At 40.6% G+C, this 27,741-nt stretch overlaps 1 protein-coding gene across 9 annotated transcripts in view; it reads left to right on the forward strand.

The window, feature by feature from the left end:
• The first annotated feature begins 1,014 nt into the window (after window positions 1–1,014).
• ERC1 (ELKS/RAB6-interacting/CAST family member 1) overlaps window positions 1,015–27,741 on the forward strand; it is a 278,996-nt gene continuing 252,269 nt past the window's right edge. For 8 of the 9 annotated variants that reach the window (XM_086610616.1, XM_086610613.1, XM_086610615.1 and 5 more), the window contains exon 1: window positions 1,015–1,808. In XM_086610616.1, coding sequence (XP_086466742.1) covers window positions 1,140–1,808 — 669 coding nt within the window. In that variant the 5' untranslated portion in view covers window positions 1,015–1,139. Of the gene's footprint in view, window positions 1,809–11,497; window positions 11,522–27,741 lie in introns of all 9 variants that reach the window. The other variant, XM_086610621.1, reaches the window with a different exon arrangement.

Genomic DNA, 27,741 nt, shown 5'->3' on the forward strand with positions numbered 1-27,741 from the left:
ATAAGGAATGTTATTGCATAGCTACCAGAGTCCATGCTTACAGGAAAAGTAGAGGGGAGGAGGAGCTGCAGCGTGATGATGGCATGCTGTTCTGTGTCTTAAGAGGTCCCTGCTGTTGGAATGATCTTATTTAATGAAGTTAATCTGAGCTGGTTAATGAGAAGTATATTTTGATTGAAATCTTGGTTTAACCTTAAATCTTTAACTTGTGTTTAGGACTGAATCCCAGTTCCAGAGAAAATAAGAGACTGGAACTGGGATTCAGTGCGGGTGTGATTGTCTTGTTCCTCTTAACCTCATCGGTGCCCTTGCTGTGTGATTGCTCTCCTTTCGAAGTTGTAGCTATACTAGCTTAAGCTTTGTGGTCAGTAATGATTGAGTAGTTCTTAGTTAATGGTTCTTAGCTTTTGACTTCTGAGTTGGAAGGAGGGCTGTCAGCAACGCTGAAGGGACCTGCTAGTCAAGATTGTGATCAGAATCATTTCAGTCCATCCTGCAAGATTATTTTCACAGCAACAGGGTTTGGAAACTGTGTCTTATGGAAGCCAGCAGCACTCAAAGAAAAAAAAAAAATACTACTGAATGGGCTTTAAATTTTGTTGTCTCCCTTACTCGGAAAGGTAACAGATAAAGAATTAGGGCCAGTTAGGAAAAAAGTTAAGACTACTTTTGTGGAGTTCGGGTCATCCAGCAAAATTATGACTTGAAAATTGAGGAGTTCTTTTTTCCCCCTCTCTCTCTTTACTGTGATAACAACAGAAAAACAAGGATAGAAGTTCCTTTTTGAGTTTAAATATTAGGGTTTAAATAAAAGGCTGCTTTTTTGTGAGTGGGAATTGAAAAGGTGCTGAAGAGATGTAAAGGTAGTAGAATACACTTTATTGTAATGTGAGACAAAGTATTTTGTGATAAACTAGGTATTCAATATGTTATTTTTATTGATACAGTTTTTAATATGTTATTTTTATTGATACAGGTATGGTCCTGAACATCGTGAGCACGTGACTTCAAAGATGGACAACGGGGTCTGTTACAAGTCGTGATTGGCCTTAAGCTGACTTAAAACCGTTGAAGAACTTACCAGGATTTCTCTCATTCCTGATTTTTATGCCTAATTGCCTCACACCACCAGCTTAATCATGTATGGAAGTGCTCGGTCGGTTGGTAAGGTTGAGCCAAGCAACCAGAGTCCAGGGCGTTCACCAAGGCTGCCACGGTCACCACGCTTGGGCCATCGTCGAACCAACAGCACAGGAGGCAGTTCTGGGAGTAGTACTGGGGGTGGCAGTGGGAAAACCCTTTCTATGGAAAACATTCAGTCCTTAAATGCTGCCTATGCAACGTCTGGCCCGATGTACCTGAGTGACCATGAGAACGTGGGTGCAGACACCCCAAAAAGCACCATGACTTTGGGCCGATCGGGGGGGCGGCTGCCTTACGGCGTTAGGATGACTGCGATGGGGAGCAGCCCTAACATTGCCAGTAGTGGAGTTGCCAGTGATACTATTGCATTTGGAGAGCACCACCTCCCTCCAGTGAGCATGGCATCCACCGTGCCTCACTCGCTGCGCCAGGCCAGGGATAACACAATAATGGATCTGCAGACGCAACTCAAGGAAGTGTTGAGGGAGAACGATCTGCTTCGCAAGGATGTGGAGGTGAAAGAAAGCAAGCTGAGTTCTTCCATGAACAGCATCAAGACCTTCTGGAGTCCTGAGCTAAAAAAGGAGAGAGCTCTGAGGAAAGACGAAGCTTCAAAAATCACCATTTGGAAGGAGCAGTACAGAGTTTTGCAAGAAGAAAACCAGGTTTGTCATCTGATGTCACTGTTGTGTTGGTGCAGTAGTGTGATTGAATGATTTTAATGAACTTGCATGTCACATTTAAGCAGCTAAATTATACTGGTGCTTTTCCTGGGTAATTGGTATGAATAAGATGTTTTCAACTTGCCTTTTTTAAAATATTTCTGGTCAGGCTTGTAAGCCACCTTTTGAATGCTCATTTCTCCTTGTGTGTTGTGTTTTGTTTGTTTTTTTTTTTTTTCCCCAAGACTGATGCTAACCGCTCGGTTTCCTTTTGGAAGTATTTTCCCCTGTTCATGATTGATGTTTCTGTAGTGCTTACCTCTTGAAGCATTCTCTGAGATGCAGGATGTACTAACTGCTGACCTCAAATACAACTTCACTGTTGCTGCGTGTTGATGGATTGCCAGTAAAACGAAGTTCACGTTGCACTGGTCGTCTTTTAGAGCTCCAGTTAAAACCTCCAGACCTGCAGTTTTCACAAACAGGTTTAAATTGTGTTCCTGGTTACATTTAAGTAACACTGTTTAGTACCTGCTCATCTGTTCTTTGGTCATAAGCTGTCCATGTCTTCTTATGCAACTATCATAAAGTGCTCAACAGATTTTTGTAGTGGCCTGCCTAGTTAGAGAATAGAAGCTTGGATATCTAATTCTTTTGTCCTGTTCCTCTTAAAGGCATCCCTAAATTAGAATAAAACTGAGAGTTTTATTAAAATTGAGATCTCCTTGTAGTCATCTCTACTTACTAAAAGCTTTTTTAAAATTTTCCCACCCAGACCTTCTTGCTAATTTAATCCTGAAGTAACTACTTGTCTTTGAGTTGGTGTCCTCCTGTTGAGTTGTTTCTGGCCAAATGTGAGTTAGACGTATCTCTGAACGCTCCTGTAAGAAACCTCACCAATCTTATGGAAAACAGGTCCAGTGTCCCACTCCAAAAGGTGTAAGTCAGCTTTGACCATGACAGAATTACTTTCCCTACTGAGTTTTTTCAATATCCTGGAAAGTTTAATGAAATAGTTTCCATAATTCAAGCGTGGAGTTCTTAAGGTGTACTTGCTATTTTAGGCAGCACTTTTTTTGAGGTTTGCTTTAGAAGGTGGAGAGAGGGGAAACTGCTGGAGGAAAAAATAGTGCTAGTAGTACTTGACATCTTATTCTGCTTTCAGGTGACCTGTCTTAAACAGCAGATTCCTTTGGGTTAGAGATAATCTACTACACTGAAGCTGTCTGCGATTTACTTTGCACTTTTTAAAGAACTGAGTTGAAGAAATTAAGTTGAGTTAGTATGAAATAATTTAGTGAACTTGTCGTGTAGTTTTATGGCTGTGTCCTTACTGAATGGAAAGTATCAGTACATGGTATTTGTTAATGTGTGTGACATTTCTTATTCATTTTCATATGTCTTCTTGGAGCGAAGAAAATCTAAAGTTAAATAATTTTTATTACAAAAGTAGGATTTCCAGTGAAAAATCCAGTAGGAGTAATCCAGTAGGAGTAATCCAGTGAAAATCGTAGTTATAGTGGTACAGTACCAGTATAATGAATACATGGAATACCATTCACTCAACTTTCTGATGTTGTTTGTATTTCAGCTGCAGGTAAGTATTTTAATTTTCAAATTCTTTTCATTTTTAAGTTCTGTTTTCGTACTGAAGAGAATGTCTTGGAATATAATATTTTTTTTCTGAAATCAGTTTTGACATTTGAGGATGCTGTGGAAATCTTGTAAGCAAAATGCAATGAATGTGTGGTTTAGGATGGATTAAGCTCTTGCTAAATATGTATAAATTGGAGAACAGTGATTCCTCTATCCGAGGATTTTTTTTTTCCTTGTCTTTCCTTTATCCCCTAATTAAACATTTACAGATTTTTCCAGGCTGCTGTTCTCTAGGCAATCACTGTAATTACTACCACACTGGTAGAATTGTATAACTTTGGTCCAGAAAAGAAGGGTGCAATTTAAAAGTAAAAGGGTATTATTGCAATGAGCCGTAAAAACTAAGAATGCTAATTAATAGATTATTGTTAGCGAACAGTTTGTCCTAATTAAACTCTGAATTCATTATGTCTCCTATAGCCTTTTGGAGTTGGTCACTTCAGCCCTTTATAAGGAAGATCAGTTTAATAGGATTTACTGTAATTAAAAAGACTTCTCTGTTTAGACACTGAACAAGGGATTTCTCTGATCTGTTGGGGGACCAGAAAAATCCCTTCATTACCCTTCCAGCCTCCCCATAAAATGAGTTCCAGTATAATTGCATGAGCTGGTGTTTCAGACCTCAATACAAGTATTTCAGCACATGGCTTTTAATAAAGACTTCTCGCTTGGGCAGAACTTGTGCCTTGTATTGTTCAGCTAAGGCCAGATGCATTGTTGAAAATTGACTCAACTCATGGAGCCAAGATGCTGGCTGACTCATGCCATTACCTGATAGTCATCTCAGTCTCTTTGCTGTGGTCTACACACACTAGATTGTCCCTTATTGTGGTTTTTTGTTGCTGTTCTTGTCACCCCAACTTTCAATGATTGAATTGCCTCTTGGTTTTGGAAGTTGTTAAAAATAGGTGAAAACGTGAGCTCTGGTTGATTGCTACCTCAGCCTCCTGTGAAAAATGCGCTGGTGTCTTTGGGTTTCCTCTCCCATTTATTGAGAACGTGCAAATAAATTACAATTATTGATGTATTGCTTACTGATTTCAAAGAAATTTTCTGGATTCAGTAAAGGTCAGAGGATGAATAGGGAAATACAAGAGTGCGCTGCCTGTGCTGAGGTGGTCACATCTCTTTTTTGTTTGGTTGTCGTCCTAGGGCAATAGGTAGCAGGGATATCTTGGAAATAATACCGAGATTTTTGTGGGCGTGCACCTCTCCAGCTCTCACTTGGGGTGAGAGTGCTTTAGTCGTGCTCTGTTGTGGTGTTTTCACCAGCTGTGGTGCAGCACAGCTGTATTTGTCAGCTACTCCGAGCAAATACTACAGCTGTGGAGTGTAGCATACACTGAACTTTATTTTCATCCTTTGTTGCTGATCTTGAAGAGCAAGAAAATCCTTTCTTTTCATAAATGAGTGTTGCGATTTAGCCCAGCCAGCAGCTAAGCTACCATGCAGCCCCTCACTCCCTCCTTCCCTGTGGCCCTCCCTGTCCCCATGGGGTGGAAAGGAGAAAAATGTAACAAAGGACCTGAGGGTCGAGGTACGGTGGGGAAGGCATCACCCACCAACCATGGCTCCGGGCAATAAAAAAAAACTTTGTCCCTTTCTTAAATATGGCATTTGCAGAGGTGCTGATCAGCTTGGCCCTGGCCAGAGGTGGGTCTGACGTGGCTGGAGACTGGTCTGACAGGTTTTGGAGCTCAGGAAGCTTCTCCCATCTCCTTACAGGGGCCATCTCTGCAGCCCTTCTCCCTTTACTCAAAACCCCACCACATAAACCCAACACAATAGAGAATGTCATCTCATTTTGAAGAGCTCAAAAGTCGTAGATGCCCCATCCCTGGAAGTGTTCAAGGCCAGGATGGATGAGGCTTTGGGCAGCCTGGTGTAGTGGAGGGTGTCCCTGCCCATGGCAAGGGAGGGTTGGAACTAGATGATCTTTGAGGTCCCTTCCAAACCGAAGCATTCCATGATTCTATGAAAACTATACATGGAAAGTATTCCTGTAGTTCACATAGGTTCTTGGAAAAATACAGTAGTTTTCAGTGCAATGTGGATTAGCTAACCAGTTATACTTTGGAAGGAGCTGAAAAGGAGAGTGCACATGATTTCTCAAAGGTTAACAAACCCATGCATATCCAACGAGGAGCTGATGGAGCCCATAAATAGGAGGAGCTTGTTTTTGGCATGGTGTCACCCTCCTCAGCATGCTTCAGTAGGAGCTGTATTTTTCTGCCTTGAAATTTTTTTTTCTTTTTTACGATGTGTGGTTTAAAGAAACCTCTTCATCAGAAGCCAGAAGAGGGAAGGAAAGACAGAGAGTGTTTTTTACACTTCGATAGAAATAATTTCTCTAAAAACTGGGCCATGGTGGACTATGTGGAACTCAAGAAGAAAGGAACTCCTCTCAGTTGAAACTTGCTTATAACAAGGTGGTTGTCCCTTAAAATAAGTAGTGCAATGCAAATTTGCTGTCTAATGCCCTGCATTGAAATTTCCCACGTTTGACTGATCTACGCTTAAGATCTGATTTATGTTTCAGCTGAAATAATGTGGTGCTGCTGAAAACATCTCTTTACTTTGATGTATTTCTGTGGTTGTCTTGTGGTTAGAGGCCTTAGATGTCTAAGTGAGAGAGTTTAACCAAGAAAATATTTCAGAAAGGGATTTCACCTTGCTTGGGGTAAGCACTTGAAGAACATTCTACTTTATTGTGATCGAGAAGTGTGATGGGTGTACTCCTGTGTTTTGTCGGCGTTCTTCTCCAGAGTCAGAAGTACTCTCCGTTTCATGGTGGCGTGGAACAAGCGTTGTGCTTTTTAAAATGTAATGGTCCATGTATGAACCTCTTAAATGGGTTGGGGAGCTGCTGTTGTGGGACTGACTGTGCTTCTAATGAGTACGATTTCCTTGGAAAAATCAGACTAATTCTCACTTCTCCATTGATTTAATTTTTTGTTTGTTTTACATTATATATTAAAAAAAAAATGTTTTGATTTGTCTTAGTACTGTGTCATTCTAATACTTGTACCGTTCCTGAGTTGGTTATTAGTTGATAGAAAGCTAAACTTTCTCCCATTATGGATATTTAATTGTGCAATATGTGGTTCCATAGTCGCTGCTTAAAGGCATTATCTGTATCCCACAGCATTACACTTAAATAATTGTTTCCGTGGCAGATGTCTGTCAGCTCTCTAGAGTACTGCCAGCTTTGAGGTAGCTCTATCTTTCCCAAGTTGCAGCATGAAATTATAACTCCGTTCTCGTTTTGAATAACTTAAAACGATGTCCTCAAGAGTGCTTGGTGTCTGAGGTATTTATCAAGTTGCAGCACTCTGTAGTGACGTCAAAAATTGTCATGTTGTTGCCTAAGAGACAGGCCTTCTGCGTTCTGTCTTTTTGCAATTCTGTAAGGAAATAAAATTAGACTCTTTGTTCTTATCTAGGTTCCCCAACACTCCTTTTTCTCCCATGTTTCCTACTGAGGTAGAAGCTAATACCTTGAGTGGCTTTGGACTGTAGCACAGGCTGAACAGCTGGTCCCTGCTCGATCCAGGAAACATGCAAGGGGAGTACTACCAGCTTCAGAGCAGCTTGTAATGAAGTGGGTGACGTCAGTGGTACCGTTGAACTTAATAGTTTAACGGTGCTTTTTACTATTAAGATGGGGGAGGGATTACTTTAAATTCTACAGAACTTTAGGCAACAGATTTCTGCTGTAATTCTTTGTCTGCTACGTGTTGAGACCGTTCACACATCACACTCCCAACTAGGCTTGCAGCATGTTGTTCCACCATTCACTGTCTACGTTCATGAAGAGTCTTGTGTTCTTCCATTGTCTCTTTCGGCATGATCCAAATTCTGGTGTTTGAGGTGCTGACTTTCTCCCTCCAGTGTTCTTCCTTTCTAAGGTATGAACCAAGCAGCGTGAAAGTGTGTAACGTTCTGGTTTGGAGCAGATCTGGTTGAACGTAGTAGGTGACAGCAGCAGCACAGAGGTGCTCCTACGTTATAGTTAATTTTAGCAGCTGTCTTGTACTGATTTTACAGCTTCCTTACACCAAATCAAGTGTTCTCATGTGTCTTTCTTACTCTATGTGGTATTAAGTAGAAAGGAGAGGAGTGCTTTTGGTGGAACTGCCGGTTGATGGAAAAAGGATTGAAGTTGTACTAATAACACGTATGCCTCCAAGGCCAAAAACTGAAATAGCGCTTTTTTTAAAACTCTTTTCAATTTGGTGACATTAGAAAGCCTCATAGACTTGAAGATGGTATGTGGACCACCATGACTAAATTGTTAGTTGGAAAGAATATTTTTTTTTTTCAGCAAAGTAGGTGGCTGAGATCCCGTTAACAGTCTGTATAACACTTAAGACATCAGTAAGACAGAGAAACTTTTCTATTTAGGATAAATATATATATATAGTCTATTCTGAGATAAGAGCTAGAGACCAAAAGAGTTTAGAGGAGACATTTCTGTGCTCTGAAAGTGGTTAATGTGTTGGATAACTTACCAAGAGCAGTCATGCCAACTGTCTGAATTAGTAATTGAAGAAAGAAACATTGTGAAATGCCACTTTAGCCTCAGCTGATAGGAGAGGAAAAACAAAAGAAACTTGGTAGTGCTCTAGATATTCCTGTGTACAACTCCTTTGAATTAATTTTGTGTATACGCTTGTGTTCAGTGAACGCAATAAAATACCAGTGTTTTCAGTAACAGCGATTTTGTGGTGATTTGAGCTTCTCGACAGAAATCAGATTACAATGGCTTGTCAGCCGGTAAGCGTAGCTATTTGGGATTACACTTTTTTTTTTTCCTTCATGGATAATACTTTGTAGTTTTTCTGTATAATTTTTGGCGTAATCTGATGGACAGAGGGAAAAGGTCCGCATCTGCTAAATGTAGCAGATCGTGATTCTATCTCCATTTTTTATCTGAAGGTAACAATTACTAGACCTTAAAAAGAAAGTCTCTTCAGCAAAACTTAATTTCATTACTGACAAGGTCTACATAAGTATACTTTTACATAGTATTTGCAGATTCATTGTGTCCTCCCAGAAAGACCAGAGACACCTTTTTTCCATTTTTTTTTCCTTTTTTTCGTCCTTTTAGTGGGGAAAAAACCACAAGGACAAAGTGTAGTTAGCTTCCTTCTCTGTTGGTATGAGTTGTTGCATCCAAGTGATTTGCTTAGCGCTTGCAGTAGTAGTACCTTGGACTACCAAGCAGAAATGGGTTTTTTAGTTACACTAGCAGCCTTGAGAAAGAGGTAGCAACAATCAATTTCTGTAAAGCTCCGTTCTAACTTAGAGATAGTAATAAATCATCAAAAAACCCCTCGATGTAGTGATTGTTCTTTTTACTGTTGAAATGCTTTGTAACTCAGTCATGCCCTGTTGTTGTATTGTGTTTTGTACAGTCACTTTGGCTTCCAAAGAATAGTAAATAGTCTGTTTTCCTTTATTTATCCAGAGGGAACTATTTTCTATAAATAGGAAAAAAACCTATTTTTTTTTCTCTTTATAACCTTGGACTAAGCACCGAAAACTTCTGTAGTGATTAGGAGAAATTGGGACATACCTATATACATGATGTTTTGCAATTGCAGAGTCATGATTTACATTTAAACTGTAAAGAAAAGGAAAAAAAAATCCGTGGAAAGATTCATTGTCAACATATAGATCAGTATTGGAAGAGATCTCATGATAATTTGAATTTTTGTCAGTTTACCTTCATTCTTATTGATTCACCTTAGGAAGAGACTGGATTCTTTTTTTTAAAAAACCCAAATGAACAAACAAACAAAACCCCCAAAACCCCCACACCAACAAAAAACCAAACCAAACCCAAAACAACACACCAAATCCGACCCCCCCAAAAAAAAACCCCAACCAAAACCAACCCCAAGAAACCTAAAAGGTGAAATGGTCTTGTTATTGCATGTGTGCTCGTTGAAATGAGCATGATGAGATGCCCAGATGCTGGTGTGGAACACCCTTCAGAGTGCTTCTAGTGATCATTGCATTAGAAATCGGAGGAGTTAAACTTACGTATAACAGTTACAGGAATAAATACCATGTGACTGGCTTCTTCAGTTTAATTTTAGCAACTTCGTTTGCAAACTGGAATGCTAAGTAGTGTACTATCATCAATAAATCCAAGATTTTGATGGCTGTTGCATTTGAAGTGTTTATCTATATACAAGCTTTTACTTTTTTTATTTATGTACCACTGTTTTTTTTCCTATTCTTATTTAAATGACTCAAGTGTGTGTGCAGCGGGCTGCTTTTGCTCTTCCCTGGGTAGAGTCTACTGGCTCAGGATACCCTTGAAGCAGAGAAAAATTATTTAGTCCTTGCTGCTCTATGCTGCCTGCAGTTCCTGTATGGATTGCTTTTAAGTTCTAGTGATTGTTGTCACTATTTTGGGGGAAAAAAAAAATACTATAAGCCAACAAGGGTGAGCAATTGTTTGGGGGCAGTTAGATTCTTCCAGAATTTGACTCCACGACATCAAAAGGAAATTAAAGGCAGTATGTAGTTTCCTAATGGTCTTGGGCAGTTCATTGCAAACACATGAAGTAAGACCAGATTGTGGAGGTGATGGCTCTTCTAATCTCATTTCAAAAACAATGAAAATACACTTTTTATTGAGGGAGACAGAAAGAGTTGGAGACCAGCTGTCTGAAAAAGGTCTTTTTCAATGGTCTGCAAATATAGCAGAGAGGTAGAGAATAAATTCTACTTTTTAAAAAGGTGCTTTGTTTAACACCTTTTGCTTTATGATATCTGCTTTGTTACAAGGTTCTGTAGCATGTTGCTATGCATTTCTGTTTCTAAAGTGATACACCTTCCTGCTTCTTCCCTTCTTTTCCTCTCCCTTTACAACCCTGCTCCAGTGGGCTGGAGAGAGCAACAGAAGCAGCCTAAGTTTGGAAAAACAAGCAAGTAACAAATGGTAGCCCAAAATTAACTAAGCCTCACTGGTATCTGTATCAAAGCTAAGTATGGTTGCATTTTTTCCTGGCCAATACATATTACTTCATGATCATCATGTTCTTATGAGCAGCACTGTCAAAGAGTAGGCACTTCACTAATTATTCTTTTGCCATCTAAACGTTGCACAGATGCAGGCCTTCTATGTGAGAAAGTATGCTTGACATTAAGTTTGTGGATTTTTGATCCTTCATAGAACCATAGAATGGTTTGGGTTGGAAGGGTCCTCAAAGATCATCCAGTTCCAACCCCCCTGCCACGGGCAGGGACACGCTCCACTACACCAGGTTGCCCAAAGCCCCATCCAGCCTGACCTTGAACACTTCCAGGGATGGGGCAGCCACAACTTCTCTGGGCAGCCTGTTCCAGTGCTTCTTGTCAGATGATCAAGTACCAGCTACCTTAGGTTGTTGAATTTTGAGAACAGATGGTCTTTTAATTATGTGTTGATGGGGATTCCAAAGAATACAGAGCCACGTATTTCTTCTGATACTGTTTGTCACTTCTTTCTGAGATTAAAACACATCAACACATGAACTACCACCATTCAGAGATGAAAATCTTTTTTCTTCAGGTGCTTTGTACAGGATCTGGGTCTTCCATAGATGTTAATTGCTCCTGGCATTAAAAAAAAAAATTACATGCAAATCCTACCTTTTCTAATGCAGTGTGATGAGGCTTGCATACCTTTTTCCCTTACAGGAGTCATGAAATTGTCTGAGTAATGGTCTGTTTTTTAGTGGAATCATTTCTCAGATGACAAATAGTTATTTTTGAGGAGATGGAAAAACTTTCTGAACATATGTTTGTGTTGTATGATGTTGTCTTTGAGGACCTGTAAGTGCAAGAATGCTCATCTCAGACTTAACCTATTGGTAGACTTGAGTTGTTTTGGACTGGGAAGAAGTCCTGACACTGAAGACAGTGATGTGTCCTATAGTAGAAATCCTGTCTTGTTGTGAGACAAGGCTGCTTGTTTTGTTTTTTTTTTTGTTACTATTGGCATAATTGTTTAGACTTTCCACATTATAAATGGATATCAGTTCTTAGATGAACAGAAACAAACCGTGAAGCAACAAAAGTATCTTGAGATAACTAGAGCTTTCATCATTAGAGAGACAAGATACCCACGCAGCCTATTCCAGCATCTGATCCCACAGCTGTAAGCCTCCACGAGGCTTTTTCTTATGGCCATGTTTCTTTTGAGAGATGGAAACATTTAATACTAAGCATTTGATTTGCTAAAGGATTCAGGGCATCATACCAAAGCTCTTAAGCTTCTACTGGAAATGTTATAAATGTCAAAAGCAACACAGCTAAGAAATCGGGGCAATCCTAAGCACAAGTACAGGCTGGGCAGAGAATGGATTGAGAGCAGCCCTGAGGAAAAGGACTTGGGAGTGTTGGTGGATGAGAAGCTCAACATGAGCCAACAATGTGCGCTGGCAGCCCAGAAAGCAAATCATATCCTGGGCTGTATCAAAACAAGTGTGGCCAGCAGGTCAAGGGAGGTGATTCTGCCCCTCTACTCAGCTCTCGTGAGACCCCCACCTGGAATACTGTGTTCAGCTCTGGAGTCCCCAACGTAAGGAGGACATGGAGCTACTGGAACGAGTCCAGAGGAGGCCTCAAAGATGATGCAAGGGCTGGAGCACCTCTGCTATGAAGACAGGCTGAGAGAGTTGGGGCTGTTCAGCCTGGAGAAGAGAAGGCTCCAGGGTGATCTTATAGCAGCTTTCCAGTACTTAAAGGGGGCCTACAGGAAAGCTGGAGAGGGGCTTTTTACAAGGGCGTGTAGTGATAGGACAAGGGGCAATGGATTCAAACTGAAAGAGGGGAGATTTAGATTGGATATAAGGAAGAAATTTTTTACATTGAGGGTGATGAGGCAGTGGAACAGGTTGCCCAGAGAAGTTGTGGCTACCCCATCCCTGGAAGTGTTCAAGGCCAGGTTGGATGAGGCTTTGGGCAACCTGGTGTAGTGGAGGATTTCTCTGCCCATGGCAGGGGGGTTGGAACTCGATGATCTTTAAGGTCTCTTCCAACCCAAACCATTCTATGATTCTATAAGAAACACGAACCTGCTAGGAAAGTAAAACTTTACTTTAGAAGATGCTAATCCTCCATAGTCAATTCACGCCTTGGATCTGATCTAAAGAAGCAGTAGATCGATGAGAAAGACATTGTCTTTAACTATGGGCATGCTTCTACAACCTAGGGTAGATCCTTTCAGTGGAGCTAGATATTATGATTGAAGGTTTCTATGTGATGTCTATAGAATCACAGAATGGTTTGAGTTGGAAGGGACCTCAAAGATCATCTAGTTCCAACCCCCCTGCCATGGGCAGGGACACCCTCCACTACACCAGGTTGCTTAAAGCCTCATCCAACCTGGCCTTGAACACTTCCAGGGATGAGGCATCCACAACTCTCTGGGCAACCTGTTCCAGTGCCTCACTACCCTCAGAGTGAAAAATTTCTTCCTTATGTCTAATCTAAATCTGCCCTCTTTCAGTTTAAACCCATTGCCCCTTGTCTTATCGCCATATGCCTTTTTACAAAGTCCACTTTCTTGCCAGTGTGCTACAAAATGGAATTACTTTTTCTGCTTTTCAGGAACTGGAAGGTGCATCTCACGTACACAAATGGAAAGTAACTGAGATTTTTCTCTTCCATGTAAGAAAAAGGTGGTCTTAGTTGCCTTGTAGACTTAAAAAGAGTGAAAGAGTGTGTAGGATAAGATTTGCTCCCATCTCTTTTTAAGTTAGGGTTTGTTTCATGGAAGTCTTATGTGACATAGTTGTTTTATCTGATCCACAAGAGATCCCTCAGTTCACAGTAAGACTTAATTACGATCTGGATTTTGCATCGGCTGAAAATGTACATCATAAAGTTCCTGAAAGTGGTTTGGCTTCTGTGGCAAGAGGTTTCAGTATTCCTTTGCTGGATGAGCGAAGTACATCCACGTAGAGGATGACAAAAGCTTTAGACTGAGGATTAGTGCTAATAGGTGAAACAATGAATCCCAGAATAATGCTAGAGAAAGGAAATAGGCCGAAAGAACAAGCATCATAAAGGCTTTTAATTAGGTAGTTAGGAAACGCTGTCCCTTGCACTGGGGACGTAGGGAGTGACTGCCTTATTTCCCTCGATTAGATAAATGTGGAGAATCAAAGTGTTCAGTGACTCATTTTTCATCTCTGTTTGGTTTAGGCGTACAAATGACAGTGTGGTGTTTACTAGTTAAACACCAAAATTCCAGCGTTTTTCTGATCATGCTGCTCAGTCATCCTGCTGAGGAAGGAGAGAAAGACTTGGCGAAAGGGCAGAGGTAAAAATCTAGATAATTCTTTGATCTAAGTATGGCAGTCTGTGTGTTTTACGTTAGCATAACAAATATATGTACTTTTCTGAGGTCTTCCTTTCATGTGTACGTGTGTTAACAGATGCACTTGCTTGTGGAGATTCACAGTTGATCCAGGGTAGTTGTTTAAAAGGCCTACAACCATAGATGAGCTTCTCATTGAGGGAAGAGGAATTTCCCAGTCTTCATCAGTTTGGATGTCACTTGAGTAAAGTGGAATTACTCTATGGAAGCTTTGATTTGGAGGACGATGTTTAAGGCTTTCTCCTTCAGCCAGTATCTGATGGGTCAGGTTTGGCCATACGGTTGTGAGCCTGTTAATGTGTAACCAGTTGAACAGATCTGTGAGCCTGGTTACCCAAAGAAGGGATCTTTCTAAGGAAGGGTAGATATACTTTCATAAGTGAAAGTAAATAGTGTGCTCTATATGTGCAGTCAACGGCGTTTTTTTTCGGGTGAAGAAAAATGAAAAACTCAACCATTTTGTGATCCACTTTGCCGAGGGTGTTTGGACCTTCTGATCACTTCACCGCGTCTGAGAAATTCCAAAGAATGGAAATATCTGCAGTAAATTATTTGGGGGTGGGGGAACCTCCCCCCCCCCCCCCCCCCTGAAAAAACAGCTTGCAATAAAACGAGTTCATCCAAACTTTTCTTAGCAATGAGTTAACTTTAGTTTGAGCTAGCAGATCATTTTGACAGTAAGAAAAGTTTTAATAAGTGTGCTTTGGCCATGATTCATGAGAAGCTCTGTGCGCATACTTGACCAAACAGTTGAAGTTTCAAGTGTGTCTACTGCCGTGTGTGCTCAGGTTGTGATTTGTAATACTTTTTGCAGTCATGTAACATGCTAGTGAGATCCTACTAGTAGTTCCACAATTAATCCTTTATAAGAATTTTAGTTGGAATACCTTCTCATTACTGTTATAAAACCTATCTTTTTGTTTTTTTGAGCGCTTTTGGTTTAAGTCACTAGACATGTTTACAGTTTGATTTGCAAACTGGGCTTTGCACTTAACATATAAGAATTGAACAAATTTGGTAGTGCTGCAGCTACGTTCTCTCCCCCATCTTCCTAGAAATAAGATGTAAAATTTAATATTTGCCATTTAAAGAAGGTTCCAAGTTAAAATTTCTATCCAAGAAAAGCTTTTATATTTTTTTTTTTTCAGCTAAGGCTGGGAATGCATTCAAGATTGGCCTTCTAAAACTGCATGCTGTATTTTCTCAAAGCAGAGTCAATTTAGGGTGTACTTATTCAGAAATTGTTCCTCTCCTTCTTTCCATTTGGCTGAATCAGCTCAAATCTGAATGCCTTTAAGATGTCTGAGGTCTGTCTCTTTTTTAACTATGTGAGGATTGTTATTCATTCAGTTTTGGTGTCACTTTTTTGGTGATTAACTCTTTATAGTGTTTCATGTCAGAATTCTTTAATCTGAAAGACTGAGAACTTGTGGAAGAAATGGTTAGTTCACTTTCTTTTGTACTTAATACAGTTGTTAATGTTTCTTTGTGAACTGCTGAATGCTAGACACTCTTTGAAGACTGGTCTGGAGAAAGTAGATCAGTACTTCACAGGTTGAACTCTTTATTTGGTGCAGTAAGAGCTGATCATGGATAAACAGTTGTTGATGCTGGGACTGCTTCATATATGTTGTATAGAATTTGGCAGTTAACTCTTGACTAGATTTGTTCTGGTCTATTGAACCAAACATTCTTGATTCACTTTATTTCTCCATTAGGGATTGGGGTGCATTTGGTGTGTACCTGGAGCAGAGCTTCTGGTTTAGTTCAGTTCACACGCACCAAAACTGTTTTGTGAAACCAAGCAACACATGACAAATAGGAACTATCTGAGGATCTTCCAAACAGTGTTGCTGCTGCAAAATAAAAGGCTCTTGGGTATGCAGTCATGTTGGTACAGCTTCTGATGCTTGAGCCTCTGAAGGAGTATGAATACTGATGAATTAAACATTTCGACACTCAGGAAGGTACATGTTGTTTCTGTCAATGAATGCATATTGTAAAGTGTTTCCAAACCAGTAAGTTGGGTTAGAGATAATGTGGCTATTCAAAATCATGCAGGTAGTGGTTGCCGTAGTTTGAGATATTGGAGAATTTTTGTCCTCTGTGTTAACCATTAGAAAGCAAAATCACCTCTTACTTCAAAAAGTAATTGAGTGTATTAAGTGCTATGAGATCTTCAGACATGTACTCGTAAGAGCTCTGTGGTACGCTTAGGTTAGGCTTGAAGCAAGCTATCTTTTATTTTGCCACCTTTTCTTGAAGGGTATTGAGCTTCAGCTGTCCTGCACAGCTGACATGTATTTCTCTGTGATTAAACAACTCTGTCAGTTAATTTCGTTAACCATCTCTGAGCGAAGTTACTAATTTTAGTAGTGCACCAATCACAAGAAGGGTCAATATGCCTGTAGGCTTATATATATAACTGAAATGATGAGATTTTGCTACTGAGCACTTTAATTCTGGACTTCTAGTCTGCTCAATATAACTTCAAGAATAGCAGACTTTACTACAAAAATGAACAAGTAATATTTTTTCCGTGAAAATGAGTCATTTTAACTCAATATTTCTACGTTGTCACTGCTTTTTCATTTTAAGAGGTAATATACTCTATTTTTCCTATTTTTTTTTTTTTTTAGTTCTCATTGGATAGACAATATTTCTGCCCCTAATCTTCCATTCCGTTAGGCTGCTTTGGTTGTTCTTTTAAGCTATGAAAATCAGTGGTTTTTACTTTTTATTTATGTATATTGTGAACAGAAATGGTGATTAACTTGCAAAACTTTTTACCATGTGAACGATTTCTTACGAATCTTCATGGTTTTGGAGTGATGGGAGGCCTGGTAAAAAAGCCCACCTTTAATTTATGGAAGTCACTTTCTTGCCTGAATCGGGCAACAGATTTGCACAAAGTAGAGTAACTAGTAGGGTATTTTGTAATTAAAAAGGCAGAATGTGACTACTTGAATTTGGTGGCTTATGTTCTCTATTTAAATTCCGAAGCAATTGAGGTTCTGCTGGGTATAACTGATGTTTGCATCCCTTGTACAGTACGTCATAAACCTGAATTACAAGTAAGGAGTGACACTTAGTACTTCCTCAAGTTACAAAACTGCTATTACAGCAATAAACAGATTCAGTTGCCAGTCAGAAACTTCTTCCCTTTTAACTCGTTTTAACACGTTCTGAATTAACATCTCGGTTGTTTTCAGAACTTTTGCTTATCGTATCAGGGGTTTTTGTCGTTAAAAGGTGCCACTAAACAGTACAGCATTAAATCAAGAGAACAGGAACTTACGTAAAACATGAAGTATAAGGTGTTAAAGATGTATTGTTATTAGAAGTAAAGGACTGGTAAATATTAACACTACCCTCATATGCAAGACTGAAGTTGGTAGCTAAAATGGATGGGTTTTCTTCCCAAAGTCTTTTATCTCTTAATTTGTGTTCTCTTGGGCTTGTTTCCTCTTCCTTAAGCACGGTTCCTTTCTTTTCCCCCTTCAATGTTGGGCTGGCTGTTGGGAGATGAGTAGCATAATGGTTCTTAGGTCACTTTCGATGTTGGAATAGTTTAAATTGCACAAGTTCTGTTTCATGCAACAAGTTATGCCCTAAGGCACACACATGTGTATCCAAGCTACTCATTTACCTGGCTAACTTGGAAATAAGAAGGGCCCTGTGTTTCATGGAGTTCTTATAGTATCTCATGTTCAAAGCAAAGCTTATGTTTGAGGCCACACCTTGAGTACTGTGTCCAGTTTTGGGCCCCTCACTTCAAGAAGGATGTTGAGGTGCTGGAGTGGGTTCAGAGAAGGGCAACAAAACTAGTGAAGGGTTTAGAGAACTTGTCCTATGAGGAGTGGCTGAGGGAGCTGGGACTGTTTAGTCTGGAGAAGAGGAGGCTCAGGGGGGACCTTATCGCTCTCTACAGTTACCTGAAAGGAAGATGTAGGGAGATGGGGGTCGGTCTCTTCTCCCACGTTATGAATGACAGGACGAGAGGGAATGGCCTCAAGTAACGCCAGGGGAAATTTAGGTTAGATATCAGGAAGAATTTCTTTCCAGAGAGGGTTGTGAAGTATTGGAACAGGCTGCCCAGGGAGGTGGTGGAGTCCCCATCCTTGGAGGTGTTTAAAAACCGTGTGGATTTGGTGTTGAGGAGCATGGTTTAGGGACCCCGACAATGCAGGGTGAATGGTTGGACTCGATGATCTTGAAGGTCTCTTCCAAACAGATGATTCTATGACTTGATAGTTGCAAATGATTTGTGCATCTTCTGAATAGCCAACAGTCAGGTCAACAACAGAAGAGTGTGGACATCATAAATTGTAGGGAAACATTTAGTCAATTTGACACCTGACAGAAGCTCTCTGGAAAAAAACACGTAGCTGTTGTCTTAACTGTATTTTTCCACTAATCTCAGTTTTCTATTCATTCGTGATGCACCTTTTATTTCTGCAATAAAATTCCAGTTCTGTTGGGCAGAATCAGGAATTACTATCACTATGGGTTTTTTTCTCCTCTAGTACCCATCAGTGTCTGCACCAGATGAGGTGCAGCTGGTATTATAATAATGCCAGCAGATACTGAGCATATGGTGAATAAAGCTGAACCAATTTTGTAGGAATCCACCCAAATATTAGGAAGTTCTGAACTTTGCACGTATTTTTAATGTAGTTCTTGGATGGAATTTGCTTTAAAAGTGCTGCCTTGCCACTCTCGTTAATCTTGCATAACTTGTCACTGTTGTCCCCTTTTGCTGTTACTAGTTTTAGTGAGTTGAGTGAATGCTTTGGGTGACCTGAGTGTCACTCTGGTTAAAGAGTGACTTGGCAAAAAGGTTAATTTTCATATGACTTGTCAAGAAACATTATTTCTTAAACAGCAATGCTGAGGGAAATACGATTAAAAGATATAACCTTAGAACTGTAAAGGTATTTTTATTACGGTAAAACATGTCTTGTATTGAACTCTAGTATGAAATCAATCTTGCTTATGCTGATGCTCATGAAATACTTATTTCCTGCTCAAAATGTCTATTTCTAGACCAGAGTTTGGACAGAAGTAAATGAGGATTGAATTTTTCTTTCAATTATGTAAACTCACTAAAAATATGCTTCACTTTCTGAAGATTCCCATTCTTGGGCAAGTATTAAGGAAAGCAATAAAGAAGATTTTTCTCAACTCCTGCTTGTGGATCCGAGGGATTTCTTCAAGAATTTTTCATGTGTAATGTAGGACTAGTGTTGATCCCCTAGACTAGTTACTCAATTTCTTCAGCCTTCCCACTTGACTTCCTATCTTCTCCCACAGTATGTGAGTAGAGAAATAACACATCTGAACAAAATGTTGCATCTTTCTGGGCTGTGCCAATCTGCTCAGGTACTCAAGAAGATCTCCCAGAGGCAGGGCTCAAGGAGAAGAACTACCAGCGGTGATTTGAATGAGCGTCGAGTCAGGAATGACTTGAACGAACTCCATCCATACAAGACCACAGGATGAATCTGAGGATGCTGAGAGTGCTGTTTGATGTCGCTGGAAGGCTTATTTCTACCATCTTTAAAAGACTAAAGGAACTGGGGAGGGGTCTCAATAAACTGTGAAAAGGCAAATGCTCCGCAGTGTTCAAAACAGACCAAAAGACGAGCCATGGAATTACAGGCTGGTGTTTCTTACTTCAGTCCCTGGAAATACTGTGAAGGGAGTCCTTTTGGAATACGTTTTTGTGCATGTCAGTGACAAGATGATGATTGGGCACATTCAGCATGGATTTACCAAGGAGAAATCATGCCTGACCTCATTGCCTTCTGTGATAAAATGTCTGGATTTGTGAATGAGGAAGGAGCAGGGGATATTACCTCGCCTTTAATAAGGCTTTCATCCTAGTCTCCCACAGTATTCTTGTTCTAGTAGAATGCTAGGATCCAAGTGGTTGGGTAGCCAGATGGGTAAAAAGCTTGTTGTCAGGCTCAGAGGGTTGTGGTTAATGGGATAATTGGTACCCCATTGCCTCTAACAATTTGAGTGCTCTTTGACATCTTTATCAGTGACCTGGATGGACATGTCATGGTCGACATTCATTCAGAGGGCCGATGACATGAAGCTAAGGGGACCAGTTGATATGCTCCAGGACGTAGTCTGCAGAAATGAGCAGGCAGGAGTCTTGTGACATTCAAGAAGGCTGAGTGAGAATAAAGAGCCCCTTGGAAAGATAGAGGCTAGGGTCTGACTGATTGGGGAGCAGCTCTGCAGAAGAGGATGTGGGAGGCCTGCTGTACAGCAAGTTGAACATGAGCCAGGGATGCACTCTGGCAGTGGAGAAGTTTATTTGTCTCCTTTAGCTTGGCACTCATTAAACCACATGTAGAATACTTTATCCAGCTTTCAGCTGCCTAGTACAAAAAAGATATCAATAAGCAAGCAAGTTCGTTGGAGGTGGTACCAAAGTGGTGAGTGGACTGAACAATCAGCCCTGTGAGAAAAGGCTGAGGGAATGGGTGTTGTTTAGCTTGGAGGAAAGAGGGGACCTAATAGCAGCTTTCCCATGCTACGAGGCAGTTATTGAGAAGAGGAACCATGCTCTTTGCATGCTCAGTGGTGGAAGGATGATAAATAATGGATATAAATGAAATGAGAGGTTCTGATCGAAAGTAAGAAACACCTCGGAGATTTTCAAGATCTGACTGGATCAAGTCCTGAGCAGGTTGGTTTAATCTCATAGATGACTATGCCTTGAGTAGGAGGTTAAACTAGATGACCTCCTGCTGTCCTTTCCAACCCAAATTTTATTCTATCATAATTCGATTTTGAAATACTGATTGGCATAATGGATTATGCGTGTGTAGGTTTCTAGCCTAAATCATGACCTAAGTTTTCCAGTTGTCTAAGCCTTGATAGTAACCCAAGATCTTTTGGTCTTCCGCAGTGACTGGGCTTCCCATGTGTGTTTAGCTGCAAAAACACTGCATGAAATACAGTAGTACTGAGTGGACTTTCAGACAACCAAAGCATTGCACCCCAAAACTGTGTCGATTACATTGGCAGTGCCGAAACTGGAACCTGTCTGCTTTAGTTTCCAGTATGACTGATGTGATTTTGCTAGACGTACCAGTGCTGAGAGAGTATCTGCTGCCCAGGCTTACTCTCTCTGCATGTCAGCGACTAGACTGTTCTCTTCTGGCCTGATGGTCGATGGCATTGATGCTCACCTTGTCTGTTAAAACTAAAATGAGAGAAAGAGTGTCAGGTATGGCAAACGCTACTGGGCTGTTGCTAGCACTGTGCTCGTTTTCTTCATCGAGCATGCAGGCTTTCCAGGGTCGTAGTCCCGATGCATCACATCCAGATTGACTTCGAGGCTTATGACTTCAAGGCTGAAGTTTGACAGTTTTCCCACAAATCCACATTTATTTATAAAAGTGTAACTATTGTCTTTCCAAATCCTAGGTTCAGGACATAGATCTTTGATTTGTTTTGTCTCCCAGCTTTTCACTAGCTTTGATTCTATTGCGGATTTATTTTTAAATGTTGATTAGTTTCTTTACTAAATGCTTTTTACTCAAATTCTCTATAATTTTAATGTCAACACCTATGTACAAAGTTTTCCTGTTTCAAAGTGCTGAACTAGTGCTCATGACTATCATTTATTTTTAAATACCTCTTTGAGGGAGGAAGTTATTATGTGACAGATGGTAATGGTACATTTTAAATATTAATCAACATGTAAGGCATATCTTTGTGAGAGTTTGTGGTGAGCCTTATGTTGTCACTTGATGTTTTTTTAACTTCAAGCTCTTCTTGGAGTTAAGAACTCACCTTCATACCAACCAACCAACATAAGGTTCAGTCTTCATGACGGTTGTGTAGCTGCTCTGCCTTTGGCTCACTGTTCAACTTCAATTCAGGTCAGACCATCTTCAACTTAGCTTTTTCAGTAGTCTTGCCGTCCAGGTTTCCTGAGGGTTTTCTCTAGTTTTACAGTTTAATTTTTCGGAGTATAGTTAGCCATTTTATTTTGATCTACGATTTGTAGTTCTTCATGCTCTATCTGTTTAACCAGTTTATAAAATGCACACCTGTGATCAGATTTTAAAAGTTAAAGACTTGATTTTGAAAAACTTTTAAATATTGGATATAATCTTATACGCTAAAAAGCCCACATTACATCTTGTTAAAAAATCTAAATTTTAACTCAGGTTTCCTATTTTTTAATAAAGTGATTTAGCTGAGTTATCCCTACGTTCTTTCTAGGTGTTAGAAAATAAATCTTTCTCAGTGCCTCTGGATGCACACAACACGTCGAAGATGATTGCTTGTCCAATGCCACAGTCAATAGCCTTTAGGTTTATTCTTGTCTAAATGATCTTATTTTCCCACTTACTTTCAGCAAGTTTTATTTCCATCTTTCTGATTTCGCAGCCTTCCCATTCCAGTCTTTTCCATCTTCATCATGTTTTGGTGTCTCTGGGCAGCATGGAAGATATGAACTATGTTTAACTTGTAGCAAATGAGATAAACCACACTGAGTCTGACTCACCTTGAAGTTCTAATCAGTTTTCTCGTTTCAACCTGATACTCCTAGAACAAGGATAGTGAAAGAAGCTCTTTTTTCTCTTGTGGTGGACTGACCTTCGTCAACTGCCAGATGCTCACCCAGCTGCTTTCTTGTTCCCCCCTCCTCAATAGGACAAGAGGCAGAAAATAAGATGAATTTGAGATACCTCAACCTCGTGGTTGAGGTAAAAACAGCTTACCCAGTTACTGTCATAGCCAAAACGGACTCAACTCAGCATAAAATAATTTATTTTTTGCCAATTAAAAATCGAGTAGGCCAGTGAAACAAAGACAAAACTAAAAGCCACCTTCCTGCCCCCTTTCTTCCCAGGCTCAACTTTACTTCTTCCTTCCCGGCTCTTCTACCTGTCTGACATTGGGTGCAACTCCTGATCTCTTCTCAGAGAGGCCACTCCTGACTTTTGAGTAGTCAAGTTTATTATAGAAGGTTTGTGCATTAATAGGTCATTACATATTCCAGCAGTCTCTCGTTACTTTCCAGATTTTTAAAGTACTCATACTATCATAAACACTTTCAAAGTTTGTAAAGTAAATACGCAGCAAGCAAGCTGATTTTTTTTTTTCATCTTTCACCACCAATTTGGAGTCCCCATTGATTCCGTTTCCTTCTGACGATCTTGTAGAATGTTAGTTTGTGTAAGTACCTTGCAAGTATTATGCCTTTCCTGATTTTATGCTGTGAAAGATCTTCATTTGGTCGCTCAAACTTTCATTTATTTCTATGGATATCTTCAGCTTCCCAAATCTAACATTCATCTGGATCTGGAAATCCTGGTGGTGTCAGGAACTGCTGTCTTGGTGATCTTTTTTTTTCCCTCCTGTCGTATTTTCAGGCTTTAAAGGCATTGGCTGCTATCTTTTAACTTCCTTTGTGAGTCTGACTCTCAAACTTGGTCTTTGGGGTATGTCAGGCCATTCTTTTCTGTTTATTTTGTATTAAATATGTTTATGTGTGAGTGTGTATATGCATTTGTGTGTATATATAAAACCATACATTTATTTTAAATACTTTAAATCTATTTGCCATATCTCTGTTGCATCAGTTGTATGTTTTCATCACTATCTGGCTTGTTCATTTTGGATTTTCCCCTTCATGGTTCCGCTGTACATTGATGAAATGTTGATGTTGTAGGTAAGTGCTTTTTCAGTTCCTTTACTCAGCTTCTTCGTACAAGTTCTGTCGTTCTTTCTTGCATGTCTGAATTCCCTTTATGTTCATAGTCTTTAATTTGTTGAAGTGGTGGTCCATACTCGTGGTCCATAGTTGTGGTGTTGATACTCATGTACCGTTAGCACTCAGATACAAACACGTGGTTGCAATCACACCCCCTGCTCTGTACATTGCCCCAACCTGTCCACAGTTGCTTAAATGGTTACATCTCTGTGATCTCCTCAACAGTTCAGCTCAGAGAATCTGTTCAAAAAGCCTTCTTTCTCCCTTCCCTTCAGTAGGGAGATCATCCTGGGTTTTGACACTGAGGAAATTTGCTTGTTTGTGCTGAGAATTTGATTTTTAGTGCCAGAGGTTCTAACGGTGGAAATGCTTGGTCTTCTAAGGTTTTTGTGTTAAAGTAGAAGGTTTGATGTAACCAAGAGTTACAACTCCTTCTTTCTTTTTTCCTTTTTTTCTGTGGTTTTTTTTTCCTAGTTATTTATGATCCCTTTTTGGGAACGAGGCTTTAATTTCAAGAAATTCGACCATTTTGTTAAGCATTTCCCCAATAGAGAGAGTGCATTTGTAAGTATTTGAAGTTACTATGTAGTTTCAGACTCTTCAGTTGTCTACCCCGAGGGACCTTTCTCTAGAGATGAGATGGGATTTGAAAGTGTTTTTACCTCAGCCGTTGTTTGAGAAATTAAAACTTCTTGCTCCACAACTGCTCTAAGGGATGGGGTATTTATGGTGTTTTCAAATACTGGAAAGAAAATTCAAGATGGATTTCTATCCTCATTTTAAGAGGATTGAGTACCTCTCACTTGCATTTCAAGTTCATAATGATAATATTGCCACTGATAGTATAGTCCCTCCAGTGGAGAAGCGGTTCATCTCTTTCAGCTTGCAGGATGTTTATTCCTGCATAACGATCAAAGTTATGCTCAGACAGTATGTGCAATTAGCACTTATGAATTCAAAGTGTTTTCCTCCAGCCACTCTGTAACAACAAATATCTTTACTGGGATTACGGAGTTGCCAACCTGTCTTTGATGGGGTTGATACCCTTAATGGGATGACTTCCTGAAAGGGAAACTGATAATTTTATTCTGTCTTTTGTATTACTTTGCTATTGTTTTATTCTCCAGAGCCTCACAATCCAAAATCAGTGACATAGGATCAATAATCTTCTGTATATCATTTGCGCTTGATTGCTGCTGTATGTAGACCTAACTGATGTTAGCATAGACATCACTGCCACCATGTTTTATGTCAACAGATAAAGTGTAGAATCCCAGTCTCCTCTGTGGAGCAAGAATCAATTTTGGAATTAGGGACCATTTAAGCAACCTGGCCATCCTTAAATCCATGGGTCCTGATGGGATGCACCCGCGGGTGCTGAGGGAGCTGACGGATGTCATTGCCAGGCCACTCTCCATCATCTTTGTTAAATCGTGGGGAACGGGAGAGGTGCCTGAGGACTGGAGGAAAGCAAATGTCACGCCAGTCTTCAAAAAGGACAAGAAGGAAGACCCAGGTAACTATAGACTGATCAGCCTCACCTCTATCCCTGGAAAGATAATAGTACAATTTATTCTTGGTGCTGTCTCTAGGCATATCAAGGATAAGAGGGTCATGAGGGGCAGTCAACATGGCTTCACTAAGGGGAAGTCGTGCTTGACAAACCTGATAGCCTTTTATGAGGACATCACCCAGTGGGTGGATGATGGTAGAGCAGTGAATGTGGTTGATCTTCACTTCAGTGAAGCATTTGGCACAGTCTCCCACGGCATCCTCACAGCTGAACTGAGGAAGTGTGGTCTGGATGATCAGGTAGTGAGGTGGATTGTGAACTGGCTGAAGGATAGAAGCCAGAGAGCAGTGGTCAATGGGACAGAGTCCAGTTGGAGGCCTGTATCCAGTGGAGTCCCTCAAGGGTCGGTACTGGGACCTGTATTGTTCAACATATTCATCAATGACTTGGATGAGGGAATAGAGTGCATGGTCAGCAAGTTTGCTGATGACACTAAACTGGGAGGAGTGGCTGACACACCTGAAGGCTGTGCTGCCATTCAGAGAGACCTGGACAGGCTGGAGAGTTGGGCGGGGAGAAATTTGATGAAATACAACAAGGACAAGTGTAGAGTCTTGCATTTGGGTAAGAACAACGCCATGTACCAGTACAGTATAGCGTTCCCTTGGGAAAGGGAGTGGTTGGCTCTGACTTTGAGGCTAAGCAGGCATTGAAGGTGGGGTGAGGTGCTCATGGAAATATCGATGTCATAGAATGATGGCATAGTTCATCATAAAGAATGAAACAGCCATTTGATTTGATAGACAGAAATTAGACAGTTACTCCCTGAACTATGAAGCTAGGTCTGGGATGGATGACTGACTACAGCCTTTTATTTGGAAACAGAAAGAAAACTATTTATCTAGAAGATTTCTTCAGGAGTCGGTTTTAGGTTCGAGGTTTGCATGTTATAGTGATCCTTTGAGATCCCTTCCAATCCCTAACATTCTGTGATTCTGTGAGAATGCTTCTGACATTATATTTAAAACTCAGACGTCCACCTGCCAAGGCTTCTGAGTGTCTCATCTGATGTATTTTGTTCTACAAGAAAGGGTCAGTGCCACATGAAAGACACTGGTGGATATTTTGGCATTGATACTTATTTAATCAGTGTGAACGTGTGTGGACTGTCATTCAAAGCAGGAGAGATTCACTCATCTGTAAGTAGATGATGTATGTGTAGGCTTTAGCTTCCCTTTCATCTTGGTTTGGGACCTTAAAATTCTGAGATTTGGAATTGAGGGGTATATGGTATGTTATAGTCTATACCACTTTCTAAATAATCTGTGTTTTATTTGCGTACCTGTGTTCTATCCAACTGTATCGTATCTTGCAATCATCTTTTTGCACTTTGAAATTGTCCTGGTTTCAGCTGGGACAGAGATAGCTCTTCTTTTTAACCCTAGAATGAGGGCGATAACTGGAACTGGTAACTGGAAAAAGGCAAACACCATGCCCATCTTCAGGGTGGGCAAGAAGGAGGATACTGGGAACTATAGGTCAGTGTAATCTCAGTCTCTGGAAAGGTCACACAGCAGATTCTTGCAGAAGCCATGTACAAGCATGTGAAGGACAAGAAGGTGATGGGGAGCACCTTGCATAGTTTTACCAAGGACAGATCATGCCTGACCAACCCAATGACCTTCTGTGATGAGAAGACAGGTCTGGTGGATGAAGGAACTGCAGTTGATGTTTACCTGGACTTTAGGGAGGTTTTTGACATGGTGTCCCATAGTGTCCTTACTGTCAAATTGGCAAAATATGCACCAGGTAAGTGCGCTTGTGTGGCTGGAGTGCCAGGCTCAAAGGGTGATCAGCAGCACAAAATCTAACTGATGTCTGGTTACTAGCAGTGTCCTTCATGGACCATACTTGGGTCAGGATTGTTCAATGTCTATATTAATGACCTGGATAATAGGATGGAGTGCACTTTCAGCAGATTTGCAGATATGACATTGTGGGGAGCTGCTGATATGCCAAAGAGCAGGATAGCTATTTGCAGGGACCTCAACAGACTGGAAGAAATAGGATGATGGGAACCTTACAAAGTCCTGCACGTGGACCGGGAAAACCCCTCCACTCAGGCTGGGGCTGACCGGCTACAAAGCAGCTTTCCAAGAAGGGACCTAGAGGTCCTGGTGGACACCAAAGCGGACATGGATCAGCAGTATGCCCTTGTGGGGAAGAAGGCCAACTGTATCATGTTCTGTATTAGCAAGAGTACAGACAGTTGGTTAAGGGGAGCAATCATTCCTTCTGTTCAGCACTTGAGACCACATCTAGAGTACCATGTCTGGTACTTTGCAGAACAAGATAGATACTGGTGTTCCGGAGTAAGTCTAGCAGGTAGCCAAAATGATGAGGGGATTGGAGCATATGGCATATGAGAGGAGGCTGGAAGAACTGGTTTGGCTTAGTCTGGAGAAAATAAGTCTCAGGGGATTTTATTGTGGTCCTCAGCTAATAATGGGAAGGTGTGAATAAGATGGAGGTGTACTTCTCGGAGGTGTGCAGTGGAAGAGAAGAGGGCAACGATCACAAGTTGCAACGAGGGACGTTTGTTCTTACTAGGCACAAGGAACGACGTTTTCACCGTTAG

Source organism: Tauraco erythrolophus, chromosome 4 (genome assembly GCF_009769465.1).
Source record: "Tauraco erythrolophus isolate bTauEry1 chromosome 4, bTauEry1.pri, whole genome shotgun sequence".
NCBI lineage: Eukaryota > Metazoa > Chordata > Aves > Musophagiformes > Musophagidae > Tauraco > Tauraco erythrolophus.